Below are 17,822 nucleotides of genomic sequence, written 5' to 3' on the forward strand. Positions count from 1 at the left end.
GTCATTGTACTGCGTATCATGTGGCATCGTGGATAGGGAACCTGTAGGTAAGCACGTCATTGTACTGCGTATCATGTGGCATCGTGGATAGAGAATCTGTAGGTAAGCATGTCATTGTACTGCGTATCATGTGGCATCGTGGATAGGGAACCTGTAGGTAAGCACGTCATTGTACTGCGTATCATGTGGCATCGTGGATAGAGAATCTGTAGGTAAGCACGTCATTCTACTGCGTATCATGTGGCATCGTGGATAGAGAACCTGTAGGTAAGCACGTCATTGTACTGCGTACCATGTGGCATCGTGGATAGAGAACCTGTAGGTAAGCATGTCATTGTACTGCGTATCATGTGGCATCGTGGATAGAGAACCTGTAGGTAAGCACGTCATTGTACTGCGTATCATGTGGCATCGTGGATAGAGAACCTGTAGGTAAGCATGTCATTGTACTGCGTACCATGTGGCATCGTGGATAGAGAACCTGTAGGTAAGCACGTCATTGTACTGCGTATCATGTGGCATCGTGGATAGAGAACCTGTAGGTAAGCACGTCATTGTACTGCGTATCATGTGGCATCGTGGATAGAGAACCTGTAGGTAAGCATGTCATTGTACTGCGTATCATGTGGCATCGTGGATAGAGAACCTGTAGGTAAGCATGTCATTGTACTGCGTACCATGTGGCATCGTGGATAGAGAACCTGTAGGTAAGCACGTCATTCTACTGCGTATCATGTGGCATCGTGGATAGGGAACCTGTAGGTAAGCACGTCATTGTACTGCGTATCATGTGGCATTGTGGATAGAGAACCTGTAGGTAAGCACGTCATTCTACTGCGTATCATGTGGCATCGTGGATAGAGAACCTGTAGGTAAGCACGTCATTGTACTGCGTATCATGTGGCATCGTGGATAGAGAACCTGTAGGTAAGCACGTCATTGTACTGCGTATCATGTGGCATTGTGGATAGGGAACCTGTAGGTAAGCATGTCATTGTACTGCGTATCATGTGGCATCGTGGATAGAGAACCTGTAGGTAAGCACGTCATTGTACTGCGTATCATGTGGCATCGTGGATAGAGAACCTGTAGGTAAGCACGTCATTGTACTGCGTACCATGTGGCATCGTGGATAGAGAACCTGTAGGTAAGCACGTCATTGTACTGCGTATCATGTGGCATTGTGGATAGGGAACCTGTAGGTAAGCACGTCATTGTACTGCGTATCATGTGGCATCGTGGATAGGGAACCTGTAGGTAAGCACGTCATTGTACTGCGTATCACGTGGTATCGTGGATAGAGAACCTGTAGGTAAGCACGTCATTGTACTGCGTACCATGTGTATCCTGTGCATTAAGTGCCTTCAGAAAGTATTCACACCCCTTGACTTGTTCCACATTTTGTTGTTATAACCTGAATTTAAAATGTATTAAATGGAGATTGTGTCACTGGCCTACATGCAATACCCCATATTATCAAAGTCGAAATATGTTTATTTTACGAACTAATAAATGAAAAGCTGAAACGTCTTAGGTCACTAAGTATCCAACCCCGTTGTTACTGCGAGCCTAAATAAGTTCAGGAGTAACAAGTCACATAATAAGTTGCATAGACTCATTCTGTGTGAAATAGTGTTTAACATGATTTTTAATGACTCATCTCTGTACTCCACACATATAGATAACTGTTAAGGTTTGCTTCAACCGAGCAGTGAAGTTCAAACACAGATTCAACCACAAAGACCAGGGAGGTTTTTCAATGCCTCGCAAAGAAGGGCACCAATGGGTAGATGGGTAAAAATAGAAAAAGCAGACATTGAATATGCCTTTGAGCATGATGAAGTTATTGATTACACTTTGGATGGTGTATCAATACACCCAGTCACTACAAATATAGAAGCATCCTTCATAACTCAGAAACCACTCAGGGATTTCACCATGAGGCCAATGGGGACGATAAAACAGTTACAGTTTAATGGCTGTGATAGGAGACTGAAGATGGATCAACATTGTAGTTACTACACAATACTAACCTAATTCACAGAGTTAAAAAGAAGCTGTACAGAATAAAAATAAAAATATTCCAAAACATGCATCCTGTTTGCAACAAGGCACTAAAGTAATACTGCAAGAAATGTGTCAAAGCAAATCATTTGTCCTGAATATGTTTTATTTCAAGCATAGTAGTAGCTGCATCATGTTATGGTTATGCTTGTAATCGTTAAGGACTGGGGAGTTAGAGGATCAAAAATGAACCTAATGGATCTAAATACAGAGGAAACCCTGGTTCAGTCTGCTTTACACCAGACACTGGCTGATTAATTACCATTCAGCAGGACAATAACCCAAAACACAAGGCCAAATCTACACTGGACTTGCTAACCAAGAAGACAGTGAATGTTCCGGAGTGGCCGAGTTACAGGTTTGACTTTAATCTGCTTGAAAATCTGTGGCAAGACTTGAAACAGGTTGTCAAGCAACGATCAACAACCAATTTGACAGAGCTTGAAGAATATTGAACAAAATAATGGGCAAATATTGCACAATCCAGATGTGTACAGCTCTTAGAGAATTACCCAGAAAGACTCACAGCTTTAATCCCTGCCAAAGGAGATTCTAACATGTATTGACTCAGGGGTGTGAATACTTATGTTAATGAGGTGTTTCTGCATTTAATTAATACATTTGCAAAAATGTTGTTTTTATTAAACACGTTTTCGCTTTTTTCATCATGGGGTATTGTGTGTAGATGGGTGAGAAATACATATATTTAATCCAGGCTGTAACAACAAGATGTGGAATAAGACAAGAGGTATGACTACTTTCTGAAGGTACTGTACGACAAATAAACTGGGAATACAGCATATGTAGTCAAACACACTAATCATTTCATAGGGTGTTAGATGAGTCCGGAAGATCGTTCATCTTCTCCTAAATGTACGGACCTGGACTGATCTTAAGCCTGTTGTATTATTTCAGGGTGAAGAAGTATTTTATTATTTAATGGGTGAAGTCCATCTGAAGAGAAGGGATCTCTACCACTACCTCGCTATCCAACAAAAGTGCCAGAATTACAGAGAACATGCAGCAACTCTTGGAGGACAATGGAATTACATTATAAAACGTTTATTTATTCTCAGAAGGCTCTGAAAAAAAAATCAGAAACGGGTTGGTTCTACTTTTAACAATGAGGATGCTTTTGTGGTGCATTTGATGTCAGGCTGTAAGATCAGACAGATGATGGGCCTTTTCGGGCTGCATCGTGTTCCCCAGAACAGAACAGAGCTCAGTCTGGTCTCAATGATCGTCTCCCCATAACCCTGACTACATGATTAAAGGACAGCAGGAGACTTCAAACGGCTAGACAGGCATCAAGTAAGTAGAATACAAAGTGACAGAGATTATATTGAACTTTCTAATTCTGAATGTAAATTGCCATCCATGTTAGATTAAGCTGATTTCATAAGTCATGTGTAGACCGTCCCATCATATTACATCATTGACAGTCAGGCAATTTAAGTAGCCTCCAATTCTTGAAGTGTACTCATTACTTTGGCTTGTGTTACAGACTTTGTCAGGTCCATAGAAATAGAATCCATAGAATGGACTTGGCTGCCAGTCCTCCCATTATTTCAACCATTGACTTGAATAGGGAAGCCCGTTCTAGGGGTTCTATGGTCAGGTTACTGCTAAGCTTACCTCAGTGGGGCCGGCGTACATCATGGGCGACGGGAAGATGGCCACGATGGTGTTTTCGGGTTTCAGCACGCCCTCGTCCAGCACGGCGGCGTGCTGCTTCATGCGCCACTCCAACGGCACGTCGTCGTCCTTGGTCCAGCCGCCCAGCGGGTGCAGCAGTAGGACGGGCCGGCGGTAGCCCCGTTCGATCAGACGCTTGTGGGTGTCCTGCATGAGGAGGGCGTGGCCGTTGTGCACCGGGTTACGCAGCTGGAAGGCAAACACCGCATCTGGAGGGAGAAAGAGGTCAGAGAAAGACTGATTTAGATGCTGCATCTTTATTGAGACATCCTGGTTTTCTTAAACAGAGAGAGCAAAATAGAGAAAGAGATCTAACTCTCTACCGTTACCTGCATTCATCTCCTTGAACTTGTGTTTGAGCTCAGTGGGGGTGAGTCTGTACTGGTCCAGGCCGTCGTTCCAGCTGATCTTGTCCAGGACCTGCAGGTCTCCTCCTACCAGCCAGTCTCCACTCTCCATTACCATCTGGACCAGACAGAGAGACAACACTCTGACCATTAGCATCCGGACCAGACAGAGAGACACCACTCTGACCATTAGCATCCGGACCAGACAGAGAGACAACACTCTGACCATTAGCATCTGGACCAGACAGAGAGACAACACTCTGACCATTACCCTCTGGACCAGACAGAGAGACAACACTCTGACCATTAGCATCCGGACCAGACAGAGAGACACCACTCTGACCATTAGCATCCGGACCAGACAGAGAGACAACACTCTGACCATTAGCATCTGGACCAGACAGAGAGACAACACTCTGACCATTAGCATCATACAATACCACACCCACTTCACTGTGACTCATATATTTTCCAGGGTTCCCACTTTTCAAAAAATATTTTCCCAGGACATTTCAATGACCTTTTTACCAGAACTTATTTCAACCCGGTTATTGTGCAGATCTGAAAAGACTGGATAGCTGTAAGCAATATGGTGAACATTTCAGCCTATCAAAGAAGAGAGAGGTGCCGTAATGACCATATATATGGCTTATAACTATCCAATCCTGTCAGAGGTACATGAAGAGCCTGCGGCTATGGATCAATTTGAAATTGATGCTAAACAAGTGGCCTTCTCTAACTCCTCTACCATGTTCATACTGCGGTTATAACAGCCATCAAGGACTGTTTCAAAACAGTAAACCACCCCAACCTGGCAACCGCTGAAAGAGGGGCGGGATTATGGATAAATCAATAACAGCCCCCAGACAACTTGAAATACAACATCTAAAAAAGTTGAGACTCCTACAAATTGGAGCCCAGGAAGAATGAAGAATCCACGTTGCTTTATGCCTCTGACCGCATCTCTCTCGACTTTAGCGGGAAAAAACTCACGAGGAACACAAAATATGACGTGTAATGTAATCCACAATGAGACACCATCCACGATGAGCTCATGGACCACATTGAAGCGATTCCCCCCCCTTACAATATTGTTCTAATGTCCCCAAAGTACTGCTAAACCCAGGCAAAGCCAGCTTTGTTTCAGGCTATAACTCTTGGTCTGCCTTTCTGGGCATGTACTGTGCCTGTGCTGTAACCACTGGGCTCTTTATGGAGTACACACTGCAGGGTAGGTACTAAAGCCATCAAAGCATCAGGACTATAGATAGACTATGGCAGGACCAGGGGGCCCAGAAGCATATACACAAATGTGTTTTATAGAGAACGGCTATTCAATATTACTCAAGGAGTCGAAGTTAGAAAACAATACCAGCCTACTAGTGAGCAGTTCTGATGTCCCATATAAAAACAGTCACAGTGGCATGTAATGGTTGGGATTTAAAGGGGGTGGGTTCCTATGGATGTAACTGTATGGGGGCTGAGTCTTAGATTCCACAGACTATCATTTATATTCTGAGGAGGATTCCACAGTAGCGCTGACTGTCCGAAAGACATTGGTAGTGCATTTCGCCCAAGTCTTTGTAAGTTGAAGTAGGACGTCTTTCACAACAGAGATGGCGCATGTATTATCCACAAGGTTATATACACTACATACATCTTCAGTGTTCAATAAAACATTGAGAGAACCGAAGGCTGCTAAAACTCTGCCCTCTTGTTGTGATCATCAATAAGCCAGAGAGGAAGGATGGATGGAGTTCAGTGTAACGGTGTGAAGAGGTGCCTTTCATTCCACTTGATCCAACTAGTCTGATCTACTGGCTCCAGATCAGTGGCAAAGAAGACGAATAACCCTCACTTTGGCGGCTGAGACATGAAAGATCCATCTGAGGAAAAAACGTTTCAATTCAAATCCCAAACACACAGTAGATCTTTTAAACATTCTAAGATGGAAAATGATAGTAGAATGCTAGCTCAGGGGTAACCCAAAGCTGCATTTACACAATAACACACACACGGTGTTTTAGATACAAAGGGACTCCTGCTAAATTAAACAACTCAGCATGCTGTAGTTTCCAACGTGAAGGCTCCCATCTCCCTAGCGGCACGGACAGGAGTAAACAGGAAACGTGGATTGACCGCGAAGTAATACGGAGCAGGTTATTCCTCGTCTCAGAGAGAGACGGAGACGGGATGAGGGGCTGCCGCCTGCGAGGGGTGTGTTGACGGATCGACTACAGCGCCGGGAGTTAAAGTGTGTGTGTGTTAAACGAGTGACACCTTAATCATAGCAAGCTGTACACACACACACAGCGGAGACAGGACAGGAGGCACCGTTGGAGAAACAGAGTGAGTGACAGGTCTGGGAGAAACCACTACCCAGCATGCATTGCCTGCAGCAGGGCCAGAGCCGCCAGAGACAGACGCACTAGAGGATTATGGGCAGCTGATGGACAGCCAACCACGCTGCTTTCTTGGTAAACTGACAGTGCCTACAACTGAACACCAACCCAGAATGGATAACAGAAACACTGAAGATAGTGTTGGCTGTTCAACTTTGTTGAATTGAAGGGCATTTTGAGTGAAACAGGAGATGCAAATTCACAGCATCTCACCCAGCCAATGACTCAACAGGGCAGGGCTTTAAAATGAGCCACCGTGGTGTTAGTGTGTGTCTGTTCAGTGTGTTTAAAATCATCAGACCAAGTTGGGCTGAAGACAGTATAGCACTACTCCAGCTCCCTCTGTGTGTGTGTGTGCAAACCCACACTAATCCATAATAACAATGGGAGCCCAAATTGTCCCGAGACAGATAGCAAAAATAACCCTAGCCCGGCTCCTGCCACCATCAGTCTTGAAGATAGGGTTTCAAAAATGCAATTTCACAATTGTCCTCCCCGGTTATAGATCTCCAGTCCTGTTGTGTGACGTGGCGGCGTGTGTGTGACTACACTTGTGTATGTGCAAGACAGCTTTCCCAGGTCTGATCCCTCGCCACGGCTGGGCTGGCGCCTGTAGTTTTTTTTAAAGCAGGGGGGTGGGATCATTTCAGGACGCCACGAAGTCTACCTGAGCGCCCACTGATATAATAACAGTCCATAATAATAACCATTGTTGCCATCTTTGCTCAGGTATATTTGGAATGGATGAGGTGGGTGGCTGCTGGCGAGGGGTAATGTGTTCAGCAGGGCCAGCTCCAAGTCCAGGACAGCTTTACTAAAAGCCCTGTGTAAATAAAAGGCGGTTTGAAGGGGCCAGATGGAGAGAGGGGGCCGAGAGAGACTGCGATCCAAATAAAACACATGTGCAAATTGAGGGCGGTCCGAGGGCGATGGAGCGATTACACAAGCACTTCTGACAGGGGAAGGAGAGCAGCAGCTCATTTCTTTACAACACTACTCCACTTTATTCAGTCCTTCCATAAGCAGCACTGAGGAAAAGGGTCACCTATGATCTGTCTTCTATTAGAACCAATGTGTGTGTGTGTGTGTGTGTGTGTGTGTGTGTGTGTGTGCGCGTACAAGGGGAGAGTTGGTTGGGTTGGACATGGGGAGGGTGTTTATCAAACATCACGTTAAGGGTAACCATCTCAGGGGCCGTGCCTGCATTGTTCAGCATTATCACCAGGGTTCCATTTCATAATAACTACCAGTGAGACATTCTATACAGCTCTGGAGACTGTGGAGCTGTAACAGAAGGTATGGGTGTATGATAATAAACGTGGTGGAGGGAGGTGTGAGAACACCAAGGCTCCTCCCTGTCACATGACATAAACTGTCAGATGAAGCTGTCAAGAGCACCGGTTTGAGCCAAACAAAGATAAGAAACACTCAAAGGAAAACAAACATCGTCGTTTTGACATGTTTACATGACAGTTTTCAAAAGTGACAGCTTTCGTCGGAAAGTCAAGACACCCCTTTCTGTGCAGTGGAACGGTCCGTAGCCCCCCCCTGCTCGTTGTTGTGATAAGGTCTCTGGAACTAACCACTGACCTTGATGTAGGAGTGTTACTCAACAGTTTTCAACATTGAAAGCATTTGCTGGCACAACACCACTCGCGGTGCAGTGGACTGGACCGTGGCTGCCCTGTCTGTCTATGTGGTAGGGGTCTCTGGAACTAACCACTGACCTTGATGTAGGGGTGGTCCTTGCAGGTAGTGCCCCACTGGCGGGCGCAGCGCTCCTCCTTGCGGTGCTCGTAGAACTCGGGGTTGCGGAGGATGGCCACACGGCGGCCCTCGTACACCAGGGCCATGGCCGTGACGCCGTCCAGACGCTCCTTGTCCGCCCCCGACACCGGCAACACCACCGGCACAGACAGGTTGATGACGCCGCCTAGGGGACGGGAGGGGAACAGGTGGTTTGGTTCATTGAGGGGGTCAGAGGTTGAATTAAGGAAAGGAGACATGGAAGGTAGCCATGTTAGTGCTTTGAGACACAGAATAAATCAACGTCAGACTGCTGACAGAGGAAGTTGATCGGTCAGAAACCAGACAGCCCCATCAGCAAACCTGCAGCATCACTTTAACAGTCTCTCCTACAATAACTTCAAGTACAGCCCATCTACTGCATACTATACCAGGGAATATTTAGACATTTAAGATATATGAGGTGTTTAGGGAACAAACACCATCCAGTCTTGTGCATTCAGGTGGTTTCTGACCCGCGCAGAAAGAAAGAAAAAGAGAGAGAAAGAGAAAAGAAAGAGAGGCCCCGTGTTGACATGACGTTGGCAGATTCATTTAGCCCTACACCTTGATTAAACCAACATGACCAGCACGCTTTTCACATCCTATTGGATCAGAGGGTGTGTTGCTGGATGGGATGCCATTGCTGCCAACCACCCCGCCACCACTCCTCTGTCCTCTGTCACAGAGTTAGCACACACAGCTGGTTTCAATAAGACATGTGAACACACACACATGCCTGCTGTCCCAGCCTGGCCCATGCCAAACAAGGAGCTGGCACAAACACACAACACAGTCATCTACCAGGGAAATGCTGGTGTCCTTGTCAATCCTATTAACTGGGACTCCACATCAGGGATGGATTACAATGAAGTGAGAGTAGGGTTGTAAAATTCCAGTAACATTCCCAAAATTCCCTCGTTTACCAGAAATCCTGGTTGGAGGATTCCCATATTTCCTGCTTATTTCCAGGAATCTCCCAACCAAAATTTCTGGAAAACTGGGGAATTTTGGGAAAGTCACCAGAATTGTGGCAACCTGAAGTGAAAGTGAGGGTAAAAGGGTCATTTAACTACAAAAATTGTGTTATTTAAATGAAGAAATGATCTGACTTCTATCCAGTCATGTTTGGTTCAGTCGTGATTGTGTGGAACGGAAGCTCCTCCAGCGCCGTAAGGGTCAGCCACTGTAAAATCCCTAGAAGGAACTGGAAATAGACAAATGATAGTTTGTGGAGGCAATCAATATTGAGGCTTCATCCTTTTCCTCCGCTCACATTTCCCTCGCTAGGACAAACAAGCGAAACCCGAGTGAGGGCATTGCACATGGACACGTCATTCAGCGTTCTCTACCAAGTACACAGGCCCAGTTCCGCTTATTTACCACAGCATAGAGTCACCATTAGCTCTGGTCCAAAACATATTGAAATCATATCTAAAGAAAAACCCAACAAGACCTGATCCAAAAATGACTCGTTGGTGCTGTGAAGAATAGAGAGTTGTTGCTGTAAGGAACACCTGTGATTATCGGACAGCTAATGAAACACTGGCTTGGTTATCATTTCTGTTGTTTAACACATTTTTATGCTGCGCGTGTGTGTGTGTGTGTGTGTGTGTGTGTGTGTGTGTGTGCCAGTATGTATTGGCAACACATCACACACGTCGCCTTAAGGGTCAGTGTTATGTGGGCAATAAAAGCAAATTGACTCTTTTTTGGAAATTCAAACTCTGTGTAGGAAATTGGTGTAATTACACAGTTTCACCAATACCAAAGACTGGGCCCCGCGGTGTTCCTTCAGCCCAACTCAAAAGGTACCGGTTCCATTTGTTTCCAGAGAATTAAAAGTCTTGAGCCTGAAGTGTAAAAGGATCACGATGACTCAACACAATACCATGGTAAGATTATCCCTCTGATTCTTTCATCTAAAAATCAGACTTACTTTTGATTAACTAGTGTATTCGGTCATTTTGAGGTAATGATGAGCTAATCAAGACCACTTGTTCCAACTCTACATGTACATATTACCTCGACACATTATTTTACTGCTGCTCTTTAACTATGTTATTTTTAACTTGTCTATTTTTTTACTAAACACTTAAAAATATATATATATTTAACTGCAGTGTTGGTTAAGAGCTTGTAAGTAATTTCACTGCATGGTCTACACCTGTTGTATTCGGCCATGTCACAAATAACATTTGATTTGATTTGAACATGTCCTTTTGAGAGCTTTCATCTCCCTCTAGTGGCCATTATAGAGCATAACATCCATCAATTTATTTGACTTCACAGAGAAATACACCTGTATTTATCACAGCACCTCCTTCTCAAAATGTCAGTGAGAAGTGAGGAGAGGATTAAGAAAGGCAGACATTGAGAAGTAGGCAAGGAAAGGACTCTAAGGCAGACATTTTGAGGAGAGGACAAGAGGAAAACATCAGGGATCAAGGAAAGATTATTGAGAAAGGGCCATGATGCCATCTTACCGTCCAGCAGACAGTCAAAGTGGAGACACTGCAGGAACTCCCTCTCCCTCATGAAGCCGTTCAGAGGGGTGGCCCAGCCCTCAGCAAGCACCTGAACCCACTGCATGTCCACCTGTGGTCAAACAGCGGTCAATCAGCACTCAAATAATGGTTCAACGGCATTCCAAGTGTGGTCGAACATGGATCACACTTTCAGAAATGTTCCCTTATCACTTTAACATAGGCCTTTAGAATCTATCCATCCCCCGTAGACTCTCGGAAAACACCAGTAGGTGTTTGTAAAAATGGTATTTGATGAGAACGGTTACCTTTCCAATCTGCACAGCAGGTAGTGTTTCAGCATCCGTCTTGGCCAGGTCCAGCTTGTTCTCAACTACGTACAACTCCTTCACTTCATAGGAAGCATCCACCGGCACTATATCCTACAAATATTCATTCATTATACCAGTGAAAATGCACAAAATATCATCACAAAACAAGAACATCCAAGAGGTTGATCGTGTTGGATAAGAATTCAGGGGTGTGAAAGTGGGGGTTATTCAGCTGTGAGGCGTTAGTATTTTTGGAAATGTGAATCCCAATCTGAAAGTGTGAAGACACTGCCCTCTAGTGGTGGAAATTAAATGTGACAGCATGCTTCCATGTTACAGGTTTCAATGAATCTGTTTATGCCAAACCTCATCAATGGATGGATGAAAGAGAAGGTTGTTTCTCTCACCTTCTCATGTAGCAGGTCAATGAGCTGCTGTATAGACTCGTTGACACTGCAGGAGTCAGTCTTCAGCACCAGCTCTGGGGCCTCTGGTTTCTCATACTCCGAGTCTATCCCAGTGAAACCTGACACATGGAGAAAACAGTCACAATTCATTTATGGAATAGCTAAATCAGTCCCTCAATTGGCATGAATAACAATAGCTGAATATGAAACAATATGTAATTTGCAGAAAGGTTGTGACTTCATTAATGTTGCAGGGAAGGTAATATCTATCCACTGAGTCAGTGGCTCACAAACATTATCAGTGATTGGGAAGAGCACAATTCAGTTGGTGGTACAGAGTTCCCCTGAAGTACCCCCTCATGTGCATTTGAACAGCAACCCTATTGTCTCATGAGTCTTCTCAAGTACCACTGTGGATAGACCAAGTAACCCCAGGGGCCCTTGTACCTCTGGTTGGAAACACTGCACAAGTCACACAACTTAACTGAAATCTAGACAGGCTTTTTTGTTGTTGACATGGTTCACACAGCTTATTATCCAGATTGGCGTGACAGGAAGAGACAAGATTCTTAATAGTGTGGTCTGAGGACACACTCGAACAGGGCTGAATCCCACCCCATCCCCCCATTCAATTAGTCACTCTACTACCTGACATATGGCACCTGGTAGATCATGTCTTGACTAGTTGGAGAGCTTAACTAGACTTCACAGTATATTGTCTCATGCCTACAGCTCAGAGCTTAGCATGAAGGAACCTGTAAGTAAGCATTTCATTGGACTGTGCACGCCATGTGGATACTGTGCACGCCATGTGGATACTGTGCACGCCATGTGGATACTGTGCACGCCATGTGGATACTGTGCACACCATGTGGATACTGTGCACACCATGTGGATACTGTGCACGCCATGTGGATACTGTGCACGCCATGTGGATACTGTGCACGCCATGTGGATACTGTGCATATGAAAAATGAACTGACTCCGAGCTCAGCAGGGTGCACTAGACTAGATGAAGATCTTGTCCCAGCAGCTTCCTTAGCTTGTGACTCACTGTTTCACTAAGCGATAAATGACACAGCACTTCCTCTGGTAACAACAGCCAAAGACATGAGATCTCATGTTCCTGCTGGTCCAAACCAATACACTTTACATACTTTCTCTAGAGACTTCTCTCCAACTTTTTCATACTTACTAATGCTATAAGAGTTATGGTAAAATGCCTAAAAGCATTAGAGGTCACCCGAATATGACTTTTCAACACCGATACCGATTATTGGAGGACCAGAAAAAGCCGATACCGATTAAGATTTTTATTTATTTGTAATAATGACAATTACAACAATACAGAATTAACACTTATTTTAACTTAATATAATACATCAATAAAATCAATTTAGCCTCAAATAAATAATGAAACATGTTCAATTTGGTTTAAATAATGCAAAAACTAAGTGTTGGAGAAGAAAATAAAAGTGCAATATGTGCCATGTAAGAAAGCTAACGTTTAAGTTCCTTGCTCAGAACATGAGAACATATGAAAGCTGGTGGTTCCTTTTAACATGAGTCTTCAATATTCCCAGGTAAGAAGTTTTAGGTTGTAGTTGTTATAGGAATTATAGGACTATTTCTCTCTATACGATTTGTATTTCATATACCTTTGACTATTGGATGTTCTTATATGCACTTTAGTATTGCCAGTGTAACAGTATAGCTTCCGTCCCTCTCCTCGCTCCTATCTGGGCTCGAACCAGGAACATATCGACAACAGCCACCCTCAAAGCAGCATTGCCCATGCAGAGCAAGGGGAACAACCACTCAAAGTCTCAGAGCGAGGGACGTTTGAAATGCTATTAGCGCGCATCCCGCGAACTAGCTAACCATTTCACATCGGTTCCACCAGCCTAATCTCGGGAGTTGATAGGCTTGAAGTCATAAACAGCAGAGCTGCTGGCAAAACGCACAAAAGTGCTGTTTGAATGAATGTTTACAAGCCTGCTGCTGCCTACCGTCGCTCAGTCAGAGTGCTCTATCAAATCATAGACTTAGTTATAACATAATAACCCACAGAAATACGAGCCTTAGGTCATTAATATGGTTGAATCCGGAAACTATCATCTCGAAAACAAGACGTTTATTCTTTCAGTGAAATACAGAACCGTTCTGTATTTTATCTAACGGGTGGCATCCATAAGTCTAAATATTCCTGTTATATTGCACAACCTTCAATGTTACGTCACAATTTCGTAAAATTCGGACAAATAAGGTGGCCCAAACTGTCGCATAGACACTGACTCTGCATGCAATGAACGCAAGAGAAGTGACACAATTTCACCTGGTTAATATTGCCTGCTAACCTGGATTTCTTTTAGCTAAATATGCAGGTTTAAAAATATGTTTCTGATTAGGTACAGTCGTGCAACGATTGTGCTTTTTTCGCAAATGCGCTTTTGTTAAATCATCCCGTTTGGCGAAGTTGGCTGTCTTTGTTAAGAAGAAATAGTCTTCACAGTTCGCAACGAGTCATGTTAGCAGGCAATATTAACTAAATATGCAGGTTTAAAAATATATACTTGTGTATTGATTTTAAGAAAGGCATTGATGTTTATGGTTAGGTACACATTGGAGCAACGAGAGTCCTTTTTCACAAATACGCACCGCATCGATTATATGCAACGCAGGACACGCTAGATAAACTAGTAATATCATCAACCATGTGTAGTTAACTAGTGATTATGATAGATTGATTGTTTTTTATAAGATAAGTTTAATGCTACCTAGCAACTTACCTTGGCTTCTACTGCATTTGCGTAACAGGCAGGCTCCTCGTGGAGTGCAATGTAATCAGGTGGTTAGAGCGTTGGACTAGTTAACTCTAAGGTTGCGGGATTGAATCCCTGAGCTGACAAGGTAAAAATCTGTCGTTCTGCCCCTGAACGAGGCAGTTAACCCACTGTTCCTAGGCCGTCATTGAAAATAAGAATTTGATCTTAACTGACTTGCCTAGTTAAAAAAAGGATAAATAAAGGTGTAGTAAAAAATAAAATAAAAATCAGCCAAATCAGTGTCCAAAAATACAGATTTCCGATTGTTATGAAAACTTGAAATTGGCCCTAATTAATCGACCTCTAATAAGCATGTGTTATTTATCTGGCCTTACCTCTGATCTCTCCAGCCCTGGCTCTCTTGTAGAGGCCCTTGACGTCTCGCTGTTCACACACGTCAAGCGGCGCGTCAACAAACACCTCGAAGAAGGGCAAGCCTGCAGCCTCGTGGATCTTCCTGGCGTTCACACGATCCTGGACAATGGAGAGACAAACAACGAGATAGTTAACTCCTGACGATGATAAGTGTATTTGAAATCGTCAACTGGGAATTACAGGCAAAACACAAGTAGCAGCATATTAACTCTCTCCATCTTTCTTTTTGCTCTCTTTCCTCTCCTCTTTCTCATGACTTATCACCTCTTCCCCCGGTCTTCCTATATCCTCTTTTATCTCTACCTCCCGCTCCTCTTTCTCTCACTTGTTCCCCCCCTCACCCCTCACTCACCCGTCCGTAGGGAGAGATGAAGCTGGCGATGCAGACGAGTCCTGCGTCGGCGAACAGGCGGGCCACCTCGGCTATACGCCTGACGTTCTCCTCGCGGTCCTCAGGGCTGAAGCCCAGGTTCTTGTTTAAGCCCTGGCGGATGTTGTCTCCATCCAGCGAGTAGCAGGGGATGCCATGGCACACCAGGTACTCCTCCAGGGCCATGCTCACCGTGGTCTTCCCAGCCCCAGACAGGCCTGGGTGGGAGAGAGTGGCGAGGAATAGGCGTTGATGGTGGTTGGTCAATATTAGTATTGAGTGTAGCCGACTAGCAATACCCCCATTTTAGCATTGCGTCAATATTAGCATTGAATGAATGATGAAAATGGTGGCTGTCAATATTAGCTTTGAATGCATGATAACAAATGGTGCCTGACAATATTAGAATTGAAGGCAGAGCGTGGATGAATGTGATGCAGTCTTTAGAAATGCTACTGTTGATTGAATGCTAATATTGTCTTTTGGTAGTACTTGAAACCTAAATACATCAGTAAACCTTGTTCAATGGTGAGTTAGTGTGAGTGAATATAAAGTGACTGAAAGAAAGGCTTAAAAAAAAGTTTGTATTTCTTTGAAGACTAACTGACGATAGCCTGGTCCCAGATCTGTTTGTGTGGTCTTGCCAACTCCTATGGTCAGTCTCACAACAACCAATGACCCTAGGAGTTGACAACACAGTCCAAACAGATCTGGTACCAGGCAAACTGAACTTTAGTTATTCTGTATACCTGTGAGCCAGACAGTGCATCCACGGAAGCCCCCTCTCGTCCCCACCACCTGACCACGCTTGTTCCTGCTGACATGATGAGCCTGGTAGGTCACATTAGTCGCCCTCTGCATTCCCTGCAATCACAATATTGTTCTGTCCTTTAGTTTCATATCAAATTACACTGACTTAGTCCCATTTGTTCCTTTGCATTTGCAGCCAACACTGACTGTGACTTTGCAACATACAGAAGCCACAATGACTTGCCTGTCCAGGACAGGCACATTTCTTACTCATGAAGCAAAAGGTCATCAGCAATATTATGACAAAAACGTTGAAGGACTGGTTTGACCCTAATGTACAGTAAGGTGACATAGGTCTACATTCCAATGCATGTGCTCTGTCACTAGGCTCCTGCTGAGTAGATTAGCAAGAAGCATTTTGAGAGTCACACAAAACATTTTCGTCAAGGTACACGGGTCTTCGTGATGACGACAGATCATTTTGCAGCAGATACAGTATCTCATAGTTAACTAGCTAACTGCAGCATATAGCAGTTGCTATATGGCAGAACAGCTTGCTTTTGAAATGTCGTGCAAGCTATAGCTTGATACAAATGGCTGTCTGTCTGGCATTTGGTGGCAAGACTAAGAAGCTAACTAGTTGCATTCCTCCAATCCTAGTAACACCGCCATTCCGCGCAGCTAAGAAAGTATTGCATAATTTAATTATATCAGTAAATGTTTTACTGGGAACAGAAATTGCAGAAACAAGAGACAACATTGATAGTTCAGCAGCATATTGTTGACGTGGCAGCGGTCGCCGGGGTAGGAATGAATACAACAACTCACCCAATTCTCGCTGGACGAGTTGCTCAGCTTCGGTTTCTTGTGAGAGTTTCCGGAAGTCTCCATAACGGTCTATAATGAACGCTTTCGTCACCAGTTACGATATATGCGACCTACTAAATCAATTACTAAAACGTTATATTTTTACGGACAGTTATCTCTTTGAATGGAGGAACCTCAAACAGGAACCGAGGAGGACGACCTACGTCATCAGAATCGGAAGTGATGTCTATTGGCTGGTGAACTGTCTGTTCTTTGAAAACTGATTTTGAATCAGTTTTATCCGCGCAAGTCTCAAACGACACCGTGATGACATCTATGGATGACAGAGCTAGATTACATAACATATCCTGGACCAGTTATTTATTACCTGTGGTGTGCATCGCGGAGATAAGTACGGAATGCACATTGGATAAAATACATATTCATATTAGACATTTTAGTTTGTTGGCTCCAGTTCGATTTTTTCCAATTCAATTATATGATTGGAAATAACTTATTTAAATAACTATATCACGTACTGTGGCAAATCCTACTCATAAAAAAATACATACAAAATATTATCCAACATATAAAACAATTATCGTAAAGACAGACTTGATTACAAAACATTAAAAGCAATCTGTGAAGAATTGCACTGTAAACTAAAACTTGTAGCCGACTAAATGTTGCATATGGTTGGCCCTGTAGTTTGCTTCTTTGGAAAACGCCTAACCCCACATCAAAGAAATAAGTGTGATGATAGGCTATGTACTTATCCAATGTCCTCATTACAGAACAGGCCGGGAATAAATAGCCTATTTTTCTTAATCATCATGTAGGCCTAGTTGGCTAAGACTAGGCTTTACCTCTTTTGAAGCGTGAACAATCTGGCTTAAATAGAGCATGTTTATTTCTTAGATGTTTTGTATGAGAGTTAAAAAAATATAAATATTTTTTTAAATAAATTGAATTGCAATCAAATATCCAGTTGTGTACATTGTAGTCCTAATTCATTATGGGAAGTTAGAAAAAGATTGAAATGCATATCTTGCACTTCAACATGCTATGCAATATATCTTTGAATGGGTGGGAATTGGAAGGTTGCTTTATCATGTCTATCACCTCTGGTCAGGTGAAACAATTGTATGCTTGCTATTAAATCATCTTTATACAAAGGGGTGGGCAGGTACGTAAATAA

General features: G+C 43.7%; 1 protein-coding gene across 1 annotated transcript in view; it reads right to left on the reverse strand.

The window, feature by feature from the left end:
- LOC110497325 (bifunctional 3'-phosphoadenosine 5'-phosphosulfate synthase 1) overlaps positions 1 to 16,903 on the reverse strand; it is a 34,361-nt gene extending 17,458 nt beyond the window's left edge. Inside the window, exons 1-10 of the mRNA XM_036954056.1 lie at positions 16,646 to 16,903; positions 15,817 to 15,931; positions 15,050 to 15,285; positions 14,658 to 14,796; positions 11,498 to 11,616; positions 11,088 to 11,201; positions 10,780 to 10,891; positions 8,236 to 8,441; positions 4,089 to 4,224; positions 3,700 to 3,968 (exon numbers count right to left, since the gene is read on the reverse strand). Of these exons, the coding sequence (XP_036809951.1) occupies positions 3,700 to 3,968; positions 4,089 to 4,224; positions 8,236 to 8,441; positions 10,780 to 10,891; positions 11,088 to 11,201; positions 11,498 to 11,616; positions 14,658 to 14,796; positions 15,050 to 15,285; positions 15,817 to 15,931; positions 16,646 to 16,708 (1,509 nt within the window). The 5' untranslated portion in view covers positions 16,709 to 16,903. The remainder of the gene's footprint in view (positions 1 to 3,699; positions 3,969 to 4,088; positions 4,225 to 8,235; positions 8,442 to 10,779; positions 10,892 to 11,087; positions 11,202 to 11,497; positions 11,617 to 14,657; positions 14,797 to 15,049; positions 15,286 to 15,816; positions 15,932 to 16,645) is intronic.
- Positions 16,904 to 17,822: the final 919 nt, after the last annotated feature.

The sequence above is a fragment of the Oncorhynchus mykiss genome, chromosome 19, assembly GCF_013265735.2.
Source record: "Oncorhynchus mykiss isolate Arlee chromosome 19, USDA_OmykA_1.1, whole genome shotgun sequence".
NCBI lineage: Eukaryota > Metazoa > Chordata > Actinopteri > Salmoniformes > Salmonidae > Oncorhynchus > Oncorhynchus mykiss.